The 16,235-nt window shown below is 46.4% G+C and overlaps 1 protein-coding gene and 1 non-coding gene across 6 annotated transcripts in view; both read left to right on the top strand.

The window, feature by feature from the left end:
* Nucleotides 1–1,390: 1,390 nt before the first annotated feature.
* nkain4 (sodium/potassium transporting ATPase interacting 4) overlaps nucleotides 1,391–16,235 on the top strand; it is a 138,327-nt gene continuing 123,482 nt past the window's right edge. For 2 of the 5 annotated variants that reach the window (XM_014134738.2, XM_014134737.2), the window contains exon 1: nucleotides 1,391–1,828. In XM_014134738.2, the coding sequence (XP_013990213.1) occupies nucleotides 1,775–1,828 (54 nt within the window). In that variant the 5' untranslated portion in view covers nucleotides 1,391–1,774. The remainder of the gene's footprint in view (nucleotides 1,829–16,235) is intronic. The other 3 variants (XM_014134736.2, XM_014134740.2, XM_014134739.2) reach the window with 2 other exon arrangements.
* Nucleotides 6,704–6,778, top strand: trnaa-ugc (transfer RNA alanine (anticodon UGC)). Its single transcript has one exon. It is a non-coding gene; the product is annotated as a tRNA-Ala (tRNA).

The raw sequence follows: 16,235 nt of genomic DNA on the forward strand, positions 1-16,235 counted from the left end.
ATTGATCTTGTTCCATATCACGAAGGCATTGCATGAGGACACATCAATGATGTTATGGAAGATGACCAGGGGCCAGTGGGCAGTCATCCTCCTGCAGCTGTAAGTTCCAATCACCTTGTCCAGGTTGTCCACGGTCATTTGTTCTGGTTGTAGTCCAGGATGATGGCTGGCTTCCTGTCCTCACGATCACTGATCTCAGCCGTTTTGTGCAGTGTGCTCAGGAGGACCACATTCTTGTTCCTCTTTGGGAGGTAAGAAACTAGAGTGGTGGTGAGCGTGAAGGCAAACTTTGATGAGAAGGTCTCTCTCCCCCTTGTTGTGAGAAGTGCAGAGCTCAGGCTTGTTCTTTCTAACTGCCAACCATGGTGATCTTCCTCTTCAGGAGCTGCTGGCTGAGTGCAATCAGTAGCAAACATAATCTCAATGTCTCATTGTGTGTGTGTGTGTGTGTGTGTGTGTGTGTGTGTGTTTGTGTGTCTTTCTGGTTTTTGTGGTGCGTAAATGATTTTACAACTGCCAGGTCAAAAATGACCCTAAGACAATCTTCGTACCCTGGTGGTGTACAGCTTTCATGGAAATATGAACAAAGGCGATATTTCACTTTTTCTAATGTTGGGGTCACTCTAGGAAAAGTCCTCAAATTTCAAGTTGAAAAAATATCATTTAGGGGGTTTTCTCTGCTGTTAAACATAGTGGTGGGTCATTTTTGACCCTTAAGACAACACAAGGGTTAAGTAGTACTTTAAAGTATTTTTACTTAAGTACTTTACACCACTGGTGGTGACTATCAAGAGTACAGTGATGGGCCTCAACATCAGGTTCCAACACTGGACAGCACTATAGAGGGCAGACCCAAACCAATCAGTCATAAGTATAGGGTGACGGCATGCACAGTGATCAACAGTTTTTTACATGGTCCGCCATTTCTACGGATTTAGTGACCAGTCGTTTTTACAAGGCTAATATTTTATATGAGTTCACCTTAAGCAATACGGCCATGAAAAGGATGGAAGGCGTTCTCGGCTGTTTGTGGTGATGTAATAGCGTCAAATGAACAGCGGGTGGCGCCTAAATTACGTCATGGTTTAGGACTCATCGCCCCTCAGTGGCTCTAATGAGAGAAATATGCCATTCAGTAGCTGACACTGCGCTAATACTTTACTTTTAGGTTTCACCTTTACCAACATTTATTATGAATTTTGTAAACAAATTGTGAAAATATTGAAGCAAAAATATCTCCGCACCTAAAATGCTGAGTAACAGGATATTTAAAACAATATCCAACCACTTTTGCACAATTGTGTAGCCTACTCAATATAACATGTTATGAAAAGAGTTCGTATGAAAATTGTGTTTAAACTCTTGGGGGAAAAACATTACAGGGACCAGGTGAGAACACCAGACAAGTGTCACAGGGCACTGTTAAATCCAAAGATCCGTTTTTGACGCCCTCTAGCCTATCCCCTCCACCTCCCCCTTCTTGCCCCGCTACACACACACACACATACACACACACACACACACACACACACATACACTCGAGTGCTAGCGGTAGTAGGCTATCAACTCAAGTCACCCCTCTCACACACAAAGCGATCATTTTGGGGAAAGAAAATGCATGGGACGCCAGTGCCTGGAGCTTACAGACACAGTTTTCACCGTTGACGGAGCTTGAAGCCATTCGTTGCACTGAAAGGTCCTCGCCATAGTGAACCAGTCTAGACCGTTGTGTGTGTTTTCATCGTTTCTCGAGTGCTGTTTGGGTTTTGACACAATGGGGTGCTGCAGCGGCCGATGCACGCTCATCTTTCTTTGCACGATCCAGCTGGTGAGTGGCCCGTTATTTCTATAGCCTAATACAAAAAGTGTAATTTGCTCAGTTTCTTGTTTTTGTTTAGAAAATTGAATTTTGTTTTGAGTGAAACACATTTTTTAAATATTTATTTTATCATGCCACGTTATTGTGAATTTACTGTGAACACTGGCCAGTTTTGCTACCTGTGCTTTCGTGTTGAATTAGTGATAGCTGATGAAGGCAGATTGATGGCCGGTGAAATACAATTGGCATACAGTAGGCCTATTATGTGGCCAAACATCCACGTGCAGCACACTGTCTGTTTCTTTCCTTCACCTCGTCCGTTCCACGAGGATAGGCTACTTCGCGAGTCGTGAGGGAACATATGGCAAGATTTAAGAGTGGTGTGTGTGCACTCCCTTATCCACAAGCTATAGTTATGTGCAGTTATTGGGCCAGATCAACTCACCACAAATGCAAAATAGCCCCTATGACACTGGTGCAAACATGTCCATTGTACTGTAGCCTACAAGTTTATCCATGTACTGCTATCCAATGTGTACTGTGATTTGTGCGTGACCATTGCCACAGTAGCCTATTGTGTTGGTGTTTTGTGCATCACCAGCACCATAGTTTCTTCTCAGCTAAAGTTCCTGTGAGCGGCACGTCAGAGTAGGCACCGCTACATCAGTCACACCAGGGAGCTTTACAAAGACTGTTCAACCACTTGTCACCGGTTGAGTCACTGTGTCCGTTTGTAATCCTACCTCAGTCAAAACAAATACACGTGTGTGCTGGCTTTCATTGATTTCACAAATGGCCTGCTTTCAAACAGTTGATCCCCTTTTGACTGTGATGTACGATCCTATTAGTTTAGTTTGGATAGATCGTTTTGTAGGAGAGCTTCCACCCGACCCATAATCACCACGGGAGTCTATGATCCACAAAGTGAGGCTTCAGCTAGTTACAACCTGCCGGAGAGAGATTGTTCCCCGGTTGTGATCAGTGGAGTGCGAGACGTGACATTTTACACATAATGGCTGTGAACTTGCCGTAAGTGCCCCCTTCCCATTCTAACTAAACACTGAATTTTTAAACCTTGCTCAGCCCCCCCCTCTCCACCACCCTGCAGAGGGAAGGAAAGTGGAGGTGACAGGGTGTGAGAATGTTATTTATGATGGCATTAAAAGAGCTCTCTCACACAGTGAGATTGGGTAAGCCCCTAGTATACAACCATGTCAACAGCTAAAATACCAGTAACCCCATCTCTACTCAACCATTTATTTGTTGAAAAAACCATAGCTCTGGTAATTCTTTCCATGCACCAGGGATTAGGTTTAAGGACATAGTGAAGGGAGTAGGAAGAGAGAGAGTAAAGCGCCAACATGAACACGTTAATGGAATGTTTTCCTGTTTGGGGTGTGGGAGGGGTACTACATTCTTAGAAAAGAGGTTCCGAAAGGGTTATTTGGCTGTCCCAATAGGAGAACCCTTTTTGGTTCCAGGTAGAACCCTCTGTGGATAGGGTTCTATCTGGAACGAAAAATAGTTCTTCAAAGGGTTTTCCTATGGGGACAGCATGTTCTAGATATCACTTTTTTTGTTAAGAGTGCATTTGTCCTCGACTAATCTCTATCCCGGCACGTTGACTCGTTACCAGTACCCCCGGTATATAGCCTCCTTAATGTGATTCTATTGTAACTTTTTTTTACTTTGGTAAATATTTTCTTAACTCTTATTTTTCTTAAAACTGCATTGTTGGTTAAGGGCTTGCAAGTTAGCATTTCACAGTAAGGTCAACACCTGTTGTATTCCACGCATGTGACAATTATATTTTGATTTGATTTGCTCCTTCATGTCCCTGTTGAAACCATCATTGAAAAGGTTATGCCTTACTGGAGAGGAGAAGAGGGTTTTTTTCTCAGTCAAGAAGACACTTCTTGCCATTCACAGCTAGCAAAAGTAAAATGTGTGTGTGCAGTGGTCAGAGTTCACGAAGGGGTCATGGTGATGTCATTCAGGTCCTGTCAGGTCATAGTAACCCCCGCTAGAGATGGATTGGTTCTCCTATAAGCGTCAGAGCAGCATGGCATGTAACCATTAGAGGTCGACCGATTAATTGGAATGGCCAATTAATTAGGGCCGATTTCAAGTTTTCATAACAATCGGTAATCTGTATTTTTGGCCACCGATTTGCCGTTTTTTTTTTATATATATATACACTGCTCAAAAAAATAAAGGGAACACTTAAACAACACATCCTAGATCTGAATGAAAGAAATAATCTTATTAAATACTTTTTTCTTTACATAGTTGAATGTGCTGACAACAAAATCACACAAAAATAATCAATGGAAATCCAATTTATCAACCCATGGAGGTCTGGATTTGGAGTCACACTCAAAATTAAAGTGGAAAACCACACTACAGGCTGATCCAACTTTGATGTAATGTCCTTAAAACAAGTCAAAATGAGGCTCAGTAGTGTGTGTGGCCTCCACGTGCCTGTATGACCTCCCTACAACGCCTGGGCATGCTCCTGATGAGGTGGCGGATGGTCTCCTGAGGGATCTCCTCCCAGACCTGGACTAAAGCATCCGCCAACTCCTGGACAGTCTGTGGTGCAACGTGGCGTTGGTGGATGGAGCGAGACATGATGTCCCAGATGTGCTCAATTGGATTCAGGTCTGGGGAACGGGCGGGTCAGTCCATAGCATCAATGCCTTCCTCTTACAGGAACTGCTGACACACTCCAGCGACATGAGGTCTAGCATTGTCTTGCATTAGGAGGAACCCAGGGCCAACCGCACCAGCATTTGGTCTCACAAGGGGTCTGAGGATCTCACCTAATGGCAGTCAGGCTACCTCTGGCGAGCACATGGAGGGCTGTGCGGCCCCCCAAAGAAATGCCACCCCACACCATGACTGACCCACCACCAAACCGGTCATGCTGGAGGATGTTGCAGGCAGCAGAACGTTCTCCACGGCGTCTCCAGACTCTGTCACGTCTGTCACGTGCTCAGTGTGAACCTGCTTTCATCTGTGAAGAGCACAGGGCGCCAGTGGCGAATTTGCCAATCTTGGTGTTCTCTGGCAAATGCCAAACGTCCTGCACGGTGTTGGGCTGTAAGCACAACCCCCACCTGTGGACGTCGGGCCCTCATACAACCCTCATGGAGTCTGTTTCTGACCGTTTGAGCAGACACATGCACATTTGTGGTCTGCTGGAGGTCATTTTGCAGGGCTCTGGCAGTGCTCCTCCTGCTCCTCCTTGCACAAAGGCGGAGGTAGCGGTCCTGCTGCTGGGTTGTTGCCCTCCTACGGCCTCCTCCACGTCTCCTGATGTACTGGCCTGTCTCCTGGTAGCGCCTCCATGCTCTGGACACTACGCTGACAGACACAGCAAACCTTCTTGCCACAGCTCGCATTGATGTGCCATACTGGATGAGCTGCACTACCTGAGCCACTTGTGTGGGTTGTAGTCTCTGTCTCATGCTACCACTAGAGTGAAAGCACCGTCAGCATTCAAAAGTGACCAAAACCAAAACATCAGCCAGGAAGCATAGGAACTGAGAAGTGGTCTATGGTCACCACCTGCTGAACCACTCCTTTATTGGGGGTGTCTTGCTTATTGCCTATAATTTCCACCTGTTGTCTATTCCATTTGCACAACAGCATGTGAAATGTATTGTCACTCAGTGTTGCTTCCTAAGTGGACAGTTTGATTTCACAGAAGTGTGATTGACTTGGAGTTACATTGTGTTGTTTAAGTGTTCCCTTTATTTTTTTGAGCAGTATATTTTATATAAATATTTTTTAACTAGGAAAGTCAGTTAAGAACACATTCTTATTTTCAATGACGGCCTAGGAACGGTGGGTTAACTGCCTTGTTCAGGGGCAGAACGACAGATTTTTACCTTGTCAGCTTGGGGATTCAATCTTGCAACCTTACGGTTAACTAGTCCAACACTCTAACCACCTGCTTTACATTGCACTCCACGAGGAGCCTGCCTGTTACACGAATGCAGTAAGAAGCCAAGGTAAGTTGCTAGCTAGCATTAAACTTATCTTATAAAAAACAATCAATCAATCATAATCACTAGTTAACTACACATGGTTGATGATATTACTAGTTTATCTAGCCTGTACTGCGTTACATATAATCGATGCGGTGCGCATTCGCGAAAAAGGTTGCTCCAACTTGTACCTAACCATAAACATCAATGTCTTTCTTAAAATCAATGCACAAGTATATCTTTTTAAACCTGCATATTTAGTTAATATTGCCTGCTAACATGAATTTCTTTTAACTTGGGAAAATGTGTCACCTCTGCAACCGAGTCAGGGTATATGCAGCAGTTTGGGCCGCCTGGCTCATTGCGAACTGTGAAGACTATTTCTTCCTAACAAAGACAGCCAACTTCGTCAAACGGGGGATGATTTAACAAAAGCGCATTTGCGAAAAAAGCACAATCGTTGCATGACTGTACCTAACCATAAACATCAATGCCTTTCTTAAAATCAATACACAGAAGTATATATTTTTAAACCTGCATATTTAGCTAAAAGAAATCCAGGTTAGCAGGCAATATTAACCAGGTGAAATTGTGTCACTTCTCTTCCGTTCATTGCACGCAGAGTCAGGGTATATGCAACAGTTTGGGCCGCCTGGCTCGTTGCGAACTAATTTGCCAGAATTTTACGTAATTATGACATAACATTGAAGGTTATGCAATGTAACAGGAATATTTAGACTTATGGATGCCACCCGTTAGATAAAATACGGAACGGTTCTGTATTTCACTGAAAGAATAAACGTGATCGTTTCCGGATTCGACCATATTAATGACCTAAGGCTCCTGTTTCTGTGTGTTATTATGTTATAATTAAGTCTATGATTTGATAGAGGCCTCCCTGTGGCTCAGTTGGTAGAGCATGGTGTTTGCAACGCCAGGGTTGTGGGTTCGATTCCCACGGGGGGCCAGTACGGGGGGGAAATATATTAGTTGAAATGTATGCATTCACTACTGTAAGTCGCTCTGGATAAGAGCGTCTGCTAAATGAAGAAAATGTAATAGAGCAGTCTGACTGAGCGATGGTAGGCAGCAGCATGCTCGTAAGCATTCATTCAAAACCGCACTTTACTGCATTTTGCCAGCAGCTCTTCGCAATGCATTGCGCTGTTTATGACTTCAAGCCTGTCAACTCCCAAGATGAGGCTGGTGTAACCAATGTGAAATGGCTAGCTAGTTAGCGGGAGCGCGCTAATAGCGTTTCAAACGTCACTCGCTCTGAGACTTGGAGTAGTTGTTTCCCTTCCTCTACATGGGTAACGCTGCTTCGAGCGTGGCTGTTGTCGATGTGTTCCTGGTTTGAGCCCAGGTAGGAGCGAGGAGAGGGACGGAAGCTATACTGTTACACTGGCAATACTAAAGTGCCCTTAAGAACATCCAATAGTCAAAGGTATATGAAATACAAATCGTATAGAGAGAAATAGTCCTATAATTCCTATAATAACTCCAACCTAAAACTTCTTACCTGGGAATATTGAAGACTCATGTTAAAAGTAACCACCAGCTTTCATATGTTCTCATGTTCTGAGCAAGGAACTTAAATGTTAGCTTTCTTACAGGGCACATAATGCACTTTTACTGTCTTCTCCAACACTTTGTTTTTGCATTATTTAAACCAAATTGAACATGTTTCATTATTTATTTGAGGCTAAATTGATTTTCTAGATGTATTATATTAAGTTAAAATAAGTGTTCATTCAGTACTGTTGTAATTGTCATTTTTACAAAAACATTTTTTTTTTTTAATCGGCCAATTAATCGGCACCAGCTTTTTTCTGGGCTCCAATAATCGTCATCGGTATCGGCGTTGAAAAATCTGAATCGGTCGACCTCTAGTAACCATGCGTGGGCTGAGCTCTATTCCCATTAAGTGGTAGGTAGTTCAATTGCTGCATCCATTCCAAGCGCATGTCAAATTGACACACGGTTTTGTAGCAACTATTTCTACTTGATTTGAGTGGCTAGCATTTATGACAGTTGTGGAGAATGTAGATGACAAAGGGTTCAATCAAAGTGATGTAAAGCCTTCAATTCGCAACCTCAATCCATGTACTGTACTGTACCTGTTGCAGGACAGTGGGTTACAATGTAACTCATACTCATGTCCTTGTTTATAACAATATTCTGCTCCATTTGCTCTCTCATATAGTGCCTACTATCTAGAATGGTGAGTGCAGCAGTGTTCCAGAGAGCTCCATTACTGTATGAAAAATAGTGTGAATGATGGTGGTGGAAATGTAATAGTATTTCTATCAACACTGCCATCATCTCCCATTCAGCAGCACTCTCTGCACTCTACCAGGGTGCTTCCCTCCTCTCCCTGCCTCAGGGGTAGCTGCCTGGCTGGCTGTGAGATTCCTGGAGATCAATCTCCTCCCTGAATGCTCTTTGCTTCCAACGTAATGGGGGAAGGGGGGGGGGGTCCAGGGCTGTTGACGACTGTCACCCCAGGGCAGGAATGTGACACACCTTCAGTGCATTTGGAAAGTATTCACTTTTTCCACATTTTGTTACGTTACAGCCTTATTCTACAGTTGATTAAATCGTTTTTATCCCACATCAATCTACACACAATACCCCATAATGCCAAAGCAAAACCAGGTTTTGCAGAAATTTGTTGGTACCCTTCCCCAGATCTGTGTCTCAACACAATCCTGTCTCGGAGCTCTACGGACAATTCCTTCGACCTCATGGCTTGGTTTTTGCTCTGATATGCACTGTCAACTGTGGGACCTTATATAGACAGGTGTGTGCCTTTCCAAATCATGTCCAATCAACTGAATTTACCACAGGTAGAATCCAATCAGGTTGTACAAACATCAAGGATGATGAATGGAAACAGGATTCACCTGAGCTCAGTTTCGAGTCTCATAGTAAAGGGTCTGAATACTAATGTATTATTATTTTAGATTTATTGAACCTTTATTTAACAAGGCAAGTCAGTTAAGAACACATTCTTATTGATAATGAGGGCCTACCCCGGCCAAACCTGGACGACGCTGGGTCAATTGTGCGCCACCCTATGAGACTCCCAATCACAGCCGGTTGTGATTCAGCCTGGAATCAAACCAGGGTCTGTAGTGACGCCTCTAGCACTGAGCTGCAGTGCCTTAGACCGTAATTAAGGTATTTCAGTTGTTATTGATAATACATTTGCAAAAATCTCTAAAAACCTGTTTTCGCTTTATCATTATGGGGTCTGAATACTTTCTGAATGCACTGTGCATGTGCACACACAAACACATGCACATACACACGCAGACACGCAGGCAGGCAGACAGACGGGCAGACAGACAGATGGGTAGGCAGGCAGGCAGACGGGCAGGCAGGCAGGCAGACGGGTAGACAGACAGGCAGATGGGCAGGCAGACAGGCGGGCAGACAGACAGATGGGCAGACAGACAGATGGGCAGACAGGCAGACAGATGGGCAGACAGACAGATGGGCAGGCAGACGGGCAGACAGGCAGACAGATGGGCAGGCAGGCAGACGGGCAGGCAGACGGGCAGGCAGACGGGCAGACAGGCAGACAGATGGGCAGACAGACAGATGGGCAGGCAGGCAGGTGGTCAAACAGGATGTTGTCCTTTTTTTAGAGCCCTTTCCACCAGACAACTGCTCCCTGTTTTAGTTTACTTCATAAATGACGCACTAGTGTCTACATGTCGCAGATACATTATTCATATGAGCTCGGCTGGGTGGTGTGTGTGTTTGTGTACGATATTGAAGACCTCTGAGGCTTATCCTTTCCCTAGTGTTTGTTGCTCCTCCTTGACCCCGTTGAAACCATTGTTAGAAAGCTAACACTTCACTGGAGACACCTTTGGCCATTCACAGCTAGATACCTCTCCTGTTCTCTTTACCTCCTCCTTGACCTTCCTACTTCCTCTCCCCCTCCTTCCTTCTCTTCTGGAGGCCTGGGAGCACTGTCGTGTTGATAACACCTAAAATGTGACATAAAAATACTGAGAGAGGGCTGGGGAGATGGGGGGGGGAGAGAGAGAGAGAGAGAGAGAGGGCTGGGGGGATGGCAAGAGAGAGAGGGCTGGGGGGATGGCAAGAGAGAGAGGGCTGGGGGGGATGGCAAGAGAGAGAGGGCTGGGCGGATGGCAAGAGAGAGAGGGCTGGGGGATGGAGAGAGAGGGGGCTGGGGGATGGAGAGAGAGAGGGCTGGGGGGATGGAGAGAGAGAGAGGGCTGGGGGATGGAGAGAGAGGGAGGGCTGGGGGAGATGGAGAGAGGGAGGGCTGGGGGAGATGGAGAGAGGGCTGGGGGAGAGAGGAGGGCTGGGGGAGATGGAGAGAGAGAGGGAGGGCTGTGGGAGATGGAGAGGGCTAGAGAAAGGGAGGGAGGGATGGGGAGATGGAGAGAGAGGGAGGGAGGGCTGGAGGAGATGGTGAGAGAGGGAGGGCTGAGGAGATGGAGAGAGAGAGAGGGAGGGCTGGGGAGATGGGGGAGAGAGAGAGAGGGCTGGGGGAGATGGAGAGAGAGAGAGGGAGGGCTGGGGAGATGGAGAGAGAGGGAGAGAGAGGGAGGGAGGGCTGGAGGAGATGGAGAGAGATAGAGGGAGGGCTGGGGGAGATGGAGAGAGAGAGGGGGATGGCTGTGGGAGAGGGAGAGAGAGGGAGGGAGGGCTGGGGGAGATGGAGAGAGGGAGGGAGGAAAGGCTTATGGAGAGAGGAAGGGCTGGGAGAAAGAGGAGGAGAGAGGGCTGGTGGAGATGGATAGAGAGAGATGGGGGGCTGGGGGAGATGGAGAGAGGGAGGGCTGGGGAGATGGAGAGAGAGAGGGCTGGGGGAGATGGGGAGAGAGAGAGGGGGCTGGGGGAGAGAGAGAGAGGGGGCTGGGGAGAGAGAGAGAAAGGTCTGGCTGGGGGAGAGAGAGAGGGTTGGAAGAGAGAGAGAGAGGGAGAGAGAGAGAGAGAGGATTGCAAGAGAGAGAGAGGACTGGGGTAGAGAGAGAGAGAGGGCTGGGGTGAGAGAGAGGGTTGGAGGAGAGAGAGAGAGGACTGGGGGAGAGAGAGGGGGCGTTGGAGGAGAGGGAGAGAGTGAGGAGGCTGGGGGGAGAGAGAGGGTTGGAGGAGAGAGATAGAGAGAGGGGGGGAGAGAGAGGGCTGGTGGGAGAGAGAGGGCTGGGGGAGAGAGAGAGGGAGGGTTGGAGGAGAGAGAGAGTTAGGGCTGGGGGGAGAGAGGGCTGGAGGAGAGAGAGAGAGGGTTGGTGGAGAGAGAGAGTTAGGGCTGGGGAGAGAGAGAGAGAGGGGAGGGTTGGAGGAGAGAGAGAGAGAGAGAGAGAGGGACACACAGACAGACATGCTTCCCTCTCCCTATGCACACAGACAGACATGCTTCCCTCTCCCTACGCACACAGACAGACATGCTTCCCTCTCCCTATGCACACAGACAGACATGCTTCCCTCTCCCTACGCACACAGACAGACATGCTTCCCTCTCCCTATGCACACAGACAGACATGCTTCCCTCTCCCTATGCACACAGACAGACATGCTTCCCTGTCCCTATGCACACAGACAGACATGCTTCCCTGTCCCTATGCACACAGACAGACATGCTTCCCTCTCCCTATGCACACAGACAGACATGCTTCCCTGTCCCTATGCACACAGACAGACATGCTTCCCTCTCCCTATGCACACAGACAGACATGCTTCCCCTCTCCCTATGCACACAGACAGACATGCTTCCCTCTCCCTATGCACACAGACAGACATGCTTCCCTCTCCCTATGCACACAGACAGACATGCTTCCCTCTCCCTATGCACACAGACAGACATGCTTCCCTCTCCCTATGCACACAGACAGACATGCTTCCCTCTCCCTATGCACACAGACAGACATGCTTCCCTCTCGCTATGCACACAGACAGACATGCTTCCCTCTCGCTATGCACACAGACAGACATGCTTCCCTCTCCCTATGCACACAGACAGACATGCTTCCCTGTCCCTATGCACACAGACAGACATGCTTCCCTCTCCCTATGCACACAGACAGACATGCTTCCCTGTCCCTATGCACACAGACAGACATGCTTCCCTCTCGCTATGCACACAGACAGACATGCTTCCCTCTCCCTATGCACACAGACAGACATGCTTCCCTCTCCCTATGCACACAGACAGACATGCTTCCCTCTCCCTATGCACACAGACAGACATGCTTCCCTCTCCCTATGCACACAGACAGACATGCTTCCCTCTCCCTATGCACACAGACAGACATGCTTCCCTGTCCCTATGCACACAAACAGACATGCTTCCCTCTCCCTATGCACACAGACAGACATGCTTCCCTCTCCCTATGCACACAGACAGACATGCTTCCCTCTCGCTATGTACACAGACAGACATGCTTCCCTCTCGCTATGCACACAGACAGACATGCTTCCCTCTCCCTATGCACACAGACAGACATGCTTCCCTGTCCCTATGCACACAGACAGACATGCTTCCCTCTCCCTATGCACACAGACAGACATGCTTCCCTCTCCCTATGCACACAGACAGACATGCTTCCCTCTCGCTATGCACACAGACAGACATGCTTCCCTCTCGCTATGCACACAGACAGACATGCTTCCCTCTCCCTATGCACACAGACAGACATGCTTCCCTCTCGCTATGCACACAGACAGACATGCACACACACACAGCACAATCACACACTCCTGTGTCCTTGCTCAGAGAGACACACCTGTTTTTCCTTCTCCCCTCTGTTCTGAAATGTTTTTCTCATTAGAGAAAAAGGGGTGGGGATTTGTTAAGATGTGTATAAATAAAGCTGTCAACAACTTTCCTATGGGGTCCCTGAAGACTGCTGGAACAGCTTTCTTCTCCTCAGCGCTATTTCTGGATGCCCCAGACCCCTTCCTGTGTTGGGTCATTGCCAGCCGCACCTCGCTCCGTTTTGATTAATTTGACCCCACCTGTGGAAAAGGGAGGGAGAGGGAGAGCTCAGGGGTTGTCAGGTGTGTGTACGAAAATGTATGCGCTCAATACCGTAAGTCGCTCTGGATAAGAGTGTCTGCTGAAGGACTAAAATGTAAATGTAAAATGCCTCTCCAGCCGTTGGGTTAGGCTAGTTTCAGCGTGATCTACTAAAACCAAGGCTGTTAGGGCTCACTCTGCAAAGGCCCAGTGTTGTTCCTGCTTAGGGTAGGTCATGTGATCAGGTACTGACCGTACAGGCCCTCTCACTGACTTCGGTTGTTTTCCTAGTCTAAGATATACATTACCCTGCAGCATATAATTGGATCATCACCATAAATAAGACACCATAAATGATGCTGTGGGCTAAAAATAGGACAGCTGAACCCACCTCGACAGGCCCAGGCTGTGTGATGATACCAAGGCGTGGAGAGTGCTTTGTAATGTCTTTCTGGATTTGATCAAACCACTATGGCATCATTGGCATCCTATATTAAATGGTGGTGTGCTGTATGGTGGTTGGACAGTGAGAAGCGAGTGGTGGTGATCTCTCTCTGAAGGCAGATAATGAGTTTCTATGGATGGGGAATATTGTGGTTCCTCTCCACTGAATGACGGTTCAGGACAGCTGGGGTTGCTCAGAGAATGGCTGGTCTGGACGTCTTCCATCTACGACATTTGATTCTGGTTTTGTTTTTGAGTGTCTGTTGTCCTCAAGAAGACCTGTTTGTGAGTCTTGAGCGGTCAAATATGAGGCTACATCAACATGAGAACTGGACTCACACACCTAGGCAGACACAAACACACACCAGTCTGAAGTAATGCAGAGCTGGAAAACACCTACCCTTCAACTATGACCCTTCAAGTATTTGTACTACAGCACTGACACACACAAGAGAAACACAAGCACAACACCCTACTCAACAATGATGTGCTTGGCTAGTTGGGGCGCTGGCTAGTTGGCTATGGTGGGTAGCCAGCCAGAGCGAGAGCCCTGATACAGGCAGTGGAGACAATCTGCAATTCTAATGGGGCTGTGTCTGTTTGGCATCATCATGAACGAGAAAAGAGAGAGGGGAGGGAGGAGAGGAGGAGCAGTCATGGTTCTGTGCTTATCTCATTCCCATCCTCTGTGAAAGGTTAACCCACCCGCTGTGTCTGAATTGTGTCTTTCTGAATAATCCTGAGGTAACGTTAGCGGCACCTTGTGTGCTATGAATGCATAGTTTAGGCAATGTAGGATGAGTGTTACCTCTGTTTTCATGTGTAGGCCTTATCACAGGGTTCCAGTAACTGAGAAAAGTTAGCTGTTTTAGCCTAATTCTAGGCTATGTGGTTTCTAGTATATTGGGACAAAAGACTTGCTTCTTTTATCCTCAAAACACTAACTTCCGTCTTTGGTGTGTATCACATCATTTTCCACACATTGCAAAGGGTTTAGGCTGGTTTTTAGTAACACTGTGGGTTCCTTGCCAGTTCGAGCGTTAAACATTTAAATTTGACAATGAATATTCATGAGCTGAGGGTTGCTGGTTGTCTGCCCCATTTGCTGGCTACCCCTCCCCCATACTCACACACACACACGTACACACAGACTTGTACACACCCGCACACACAGACTTGTACACACCCGCGTACACACACACACGCACGCACACACACCCACACAGTCTTGTATAACTAACCTTGTGGGGACACACAATTCAGTCCCATTCAAAATCCATTTTTCCCTACCTTAAACCTAACCCTGACCCTAATCCTAAACCTAACCTAAAACGTAGAGTGGAATGTTGATCTTTACTACGCCGGTGGCTGGACGGCATTCGCAGATGTTTGATGCATCTCTGTCTTGTCGTCCATGTGGGTTTTAATGACATCATGAAGGGCAGCTCTGAACAGTTGAAACTGGATTTAAAAGAGCTGATTGACTCTCTGCTAGACAATAACAAAAGACCCATCATATCTGGCCCTGTGCCCTCTCTGAATCGTAGCATTGAACGCTTTAGCAGGATTCTTTCTCTTCACAACTGGCAACATGATTATTGCAATTCAATGGGTGTAACTTTTGTTGACAATTTCAATACCTTTTGGAAACAAAATATGTTTTATAAGGAGGATGGGATCCACCCAAATCATTTGGATTCCTGGATCCTTTTACAGCATTATAATTCTGCGTTGAGATGACCCAATGACCCAAGCCCAGCTCAGTTAATCCCTACCATTGTGTCGCTGAGTCATCATAATGCTTCAGCAAATTCACATTATACAAGGGCCGTTGAATGTAAGTAACCTAATTTATTTCGCTCTGACTGCCCTGAATGCCTCTGCTGATTTTGTATAACATTTACAGAAAATACAGAAATGCCAGTGGTGGAGGTGTTGCTGTTTATATTCACAACCACATTCCTGTAAAGCTTAGAGAGGATCTCATGTTAAATACTGTTGAAGTAATATGGCTACAGGTTCATCTGCCTCACCTAAAGCCCATTCTTGTGGGAAGCTGCTATAGACCACCAAGTGCTAACAGTCAGTATCTGGATAACATGTGAGAAATGCTTGATATCAACAGTTATATTTTCTTGGTGATTTTAAATATTGACTGGCTATCATCAAGCTGCCCCCTCAACAAAAAGATTCAAACTGTAACCAGTGCCTGCAACCTGGTTCAGGTTGTCAGTCAACCTAGCAGGGTAGTTATAAACAGCACAGGAATGAAATCATCAACGTGTATTGATCACATCTTTACTAATGCTGCAGAAATGTGCTTGAAAGCAGTATCCAGATCCATCGGATGTAGTGATCACTATATAGTAGTCATATCTAGGAAAACCAAAGTTCCCATGGCTGGGCCTAATTATAGTGTATAAGAGGTCATACAATATGTTTTGTAGTGATTTCTATGTTGATGATGTAAAGAATATTTGTTGGTCCGTGGTGTGTAATGAGGAGCAACCAGACACTGCACTTGACACATTTATGAAATTGGTTATCCCAGTTACTAATAAGCATGCACCCATTAAGAAAATCACTGTTAAATCCCCATGGATTGATGAGGAATTAAAAAATTGTATGGTTGAGAGGAATGAGGCAAACGGAATGGCAAATAAGTCTGGCTGCACAACCAATTGGCAAACATACTGCAAATTGAGAAATCATGTGACTAAACTGAATAAAAAGAAGAAGAAACTACACTATGAAGCAAAGATAAATGACATAAAGAATGATAGTAAAAAGCTTTGGAGCACCTTCAACGAAAAAAGGCAACTCAGGGCCATCATTCATTGAATCAGATGGCTCATTCATCACAAAATCCACTGATATTGCTAAATACTTTAATTATTTTTCATTGGCAAGATTAGCAAATTTAGGCATGACATGCCAGCAACAAACGCTGACACTACACATCCAAGTATATCTGACCAAA

This window comes from Salmo salar, chromosome ssa13, assembly GCF_905237065.1.
Source record: "Salmo salar chromosome ssa13, Ssal_v3.1, whole genome shotgun sequence".
Lineage (NCBI taxonomy): Eukaryota > Metazoa > Chordata > Actinopteri > Salmoniformes > Salmonidae > Salmo > Salmo salar.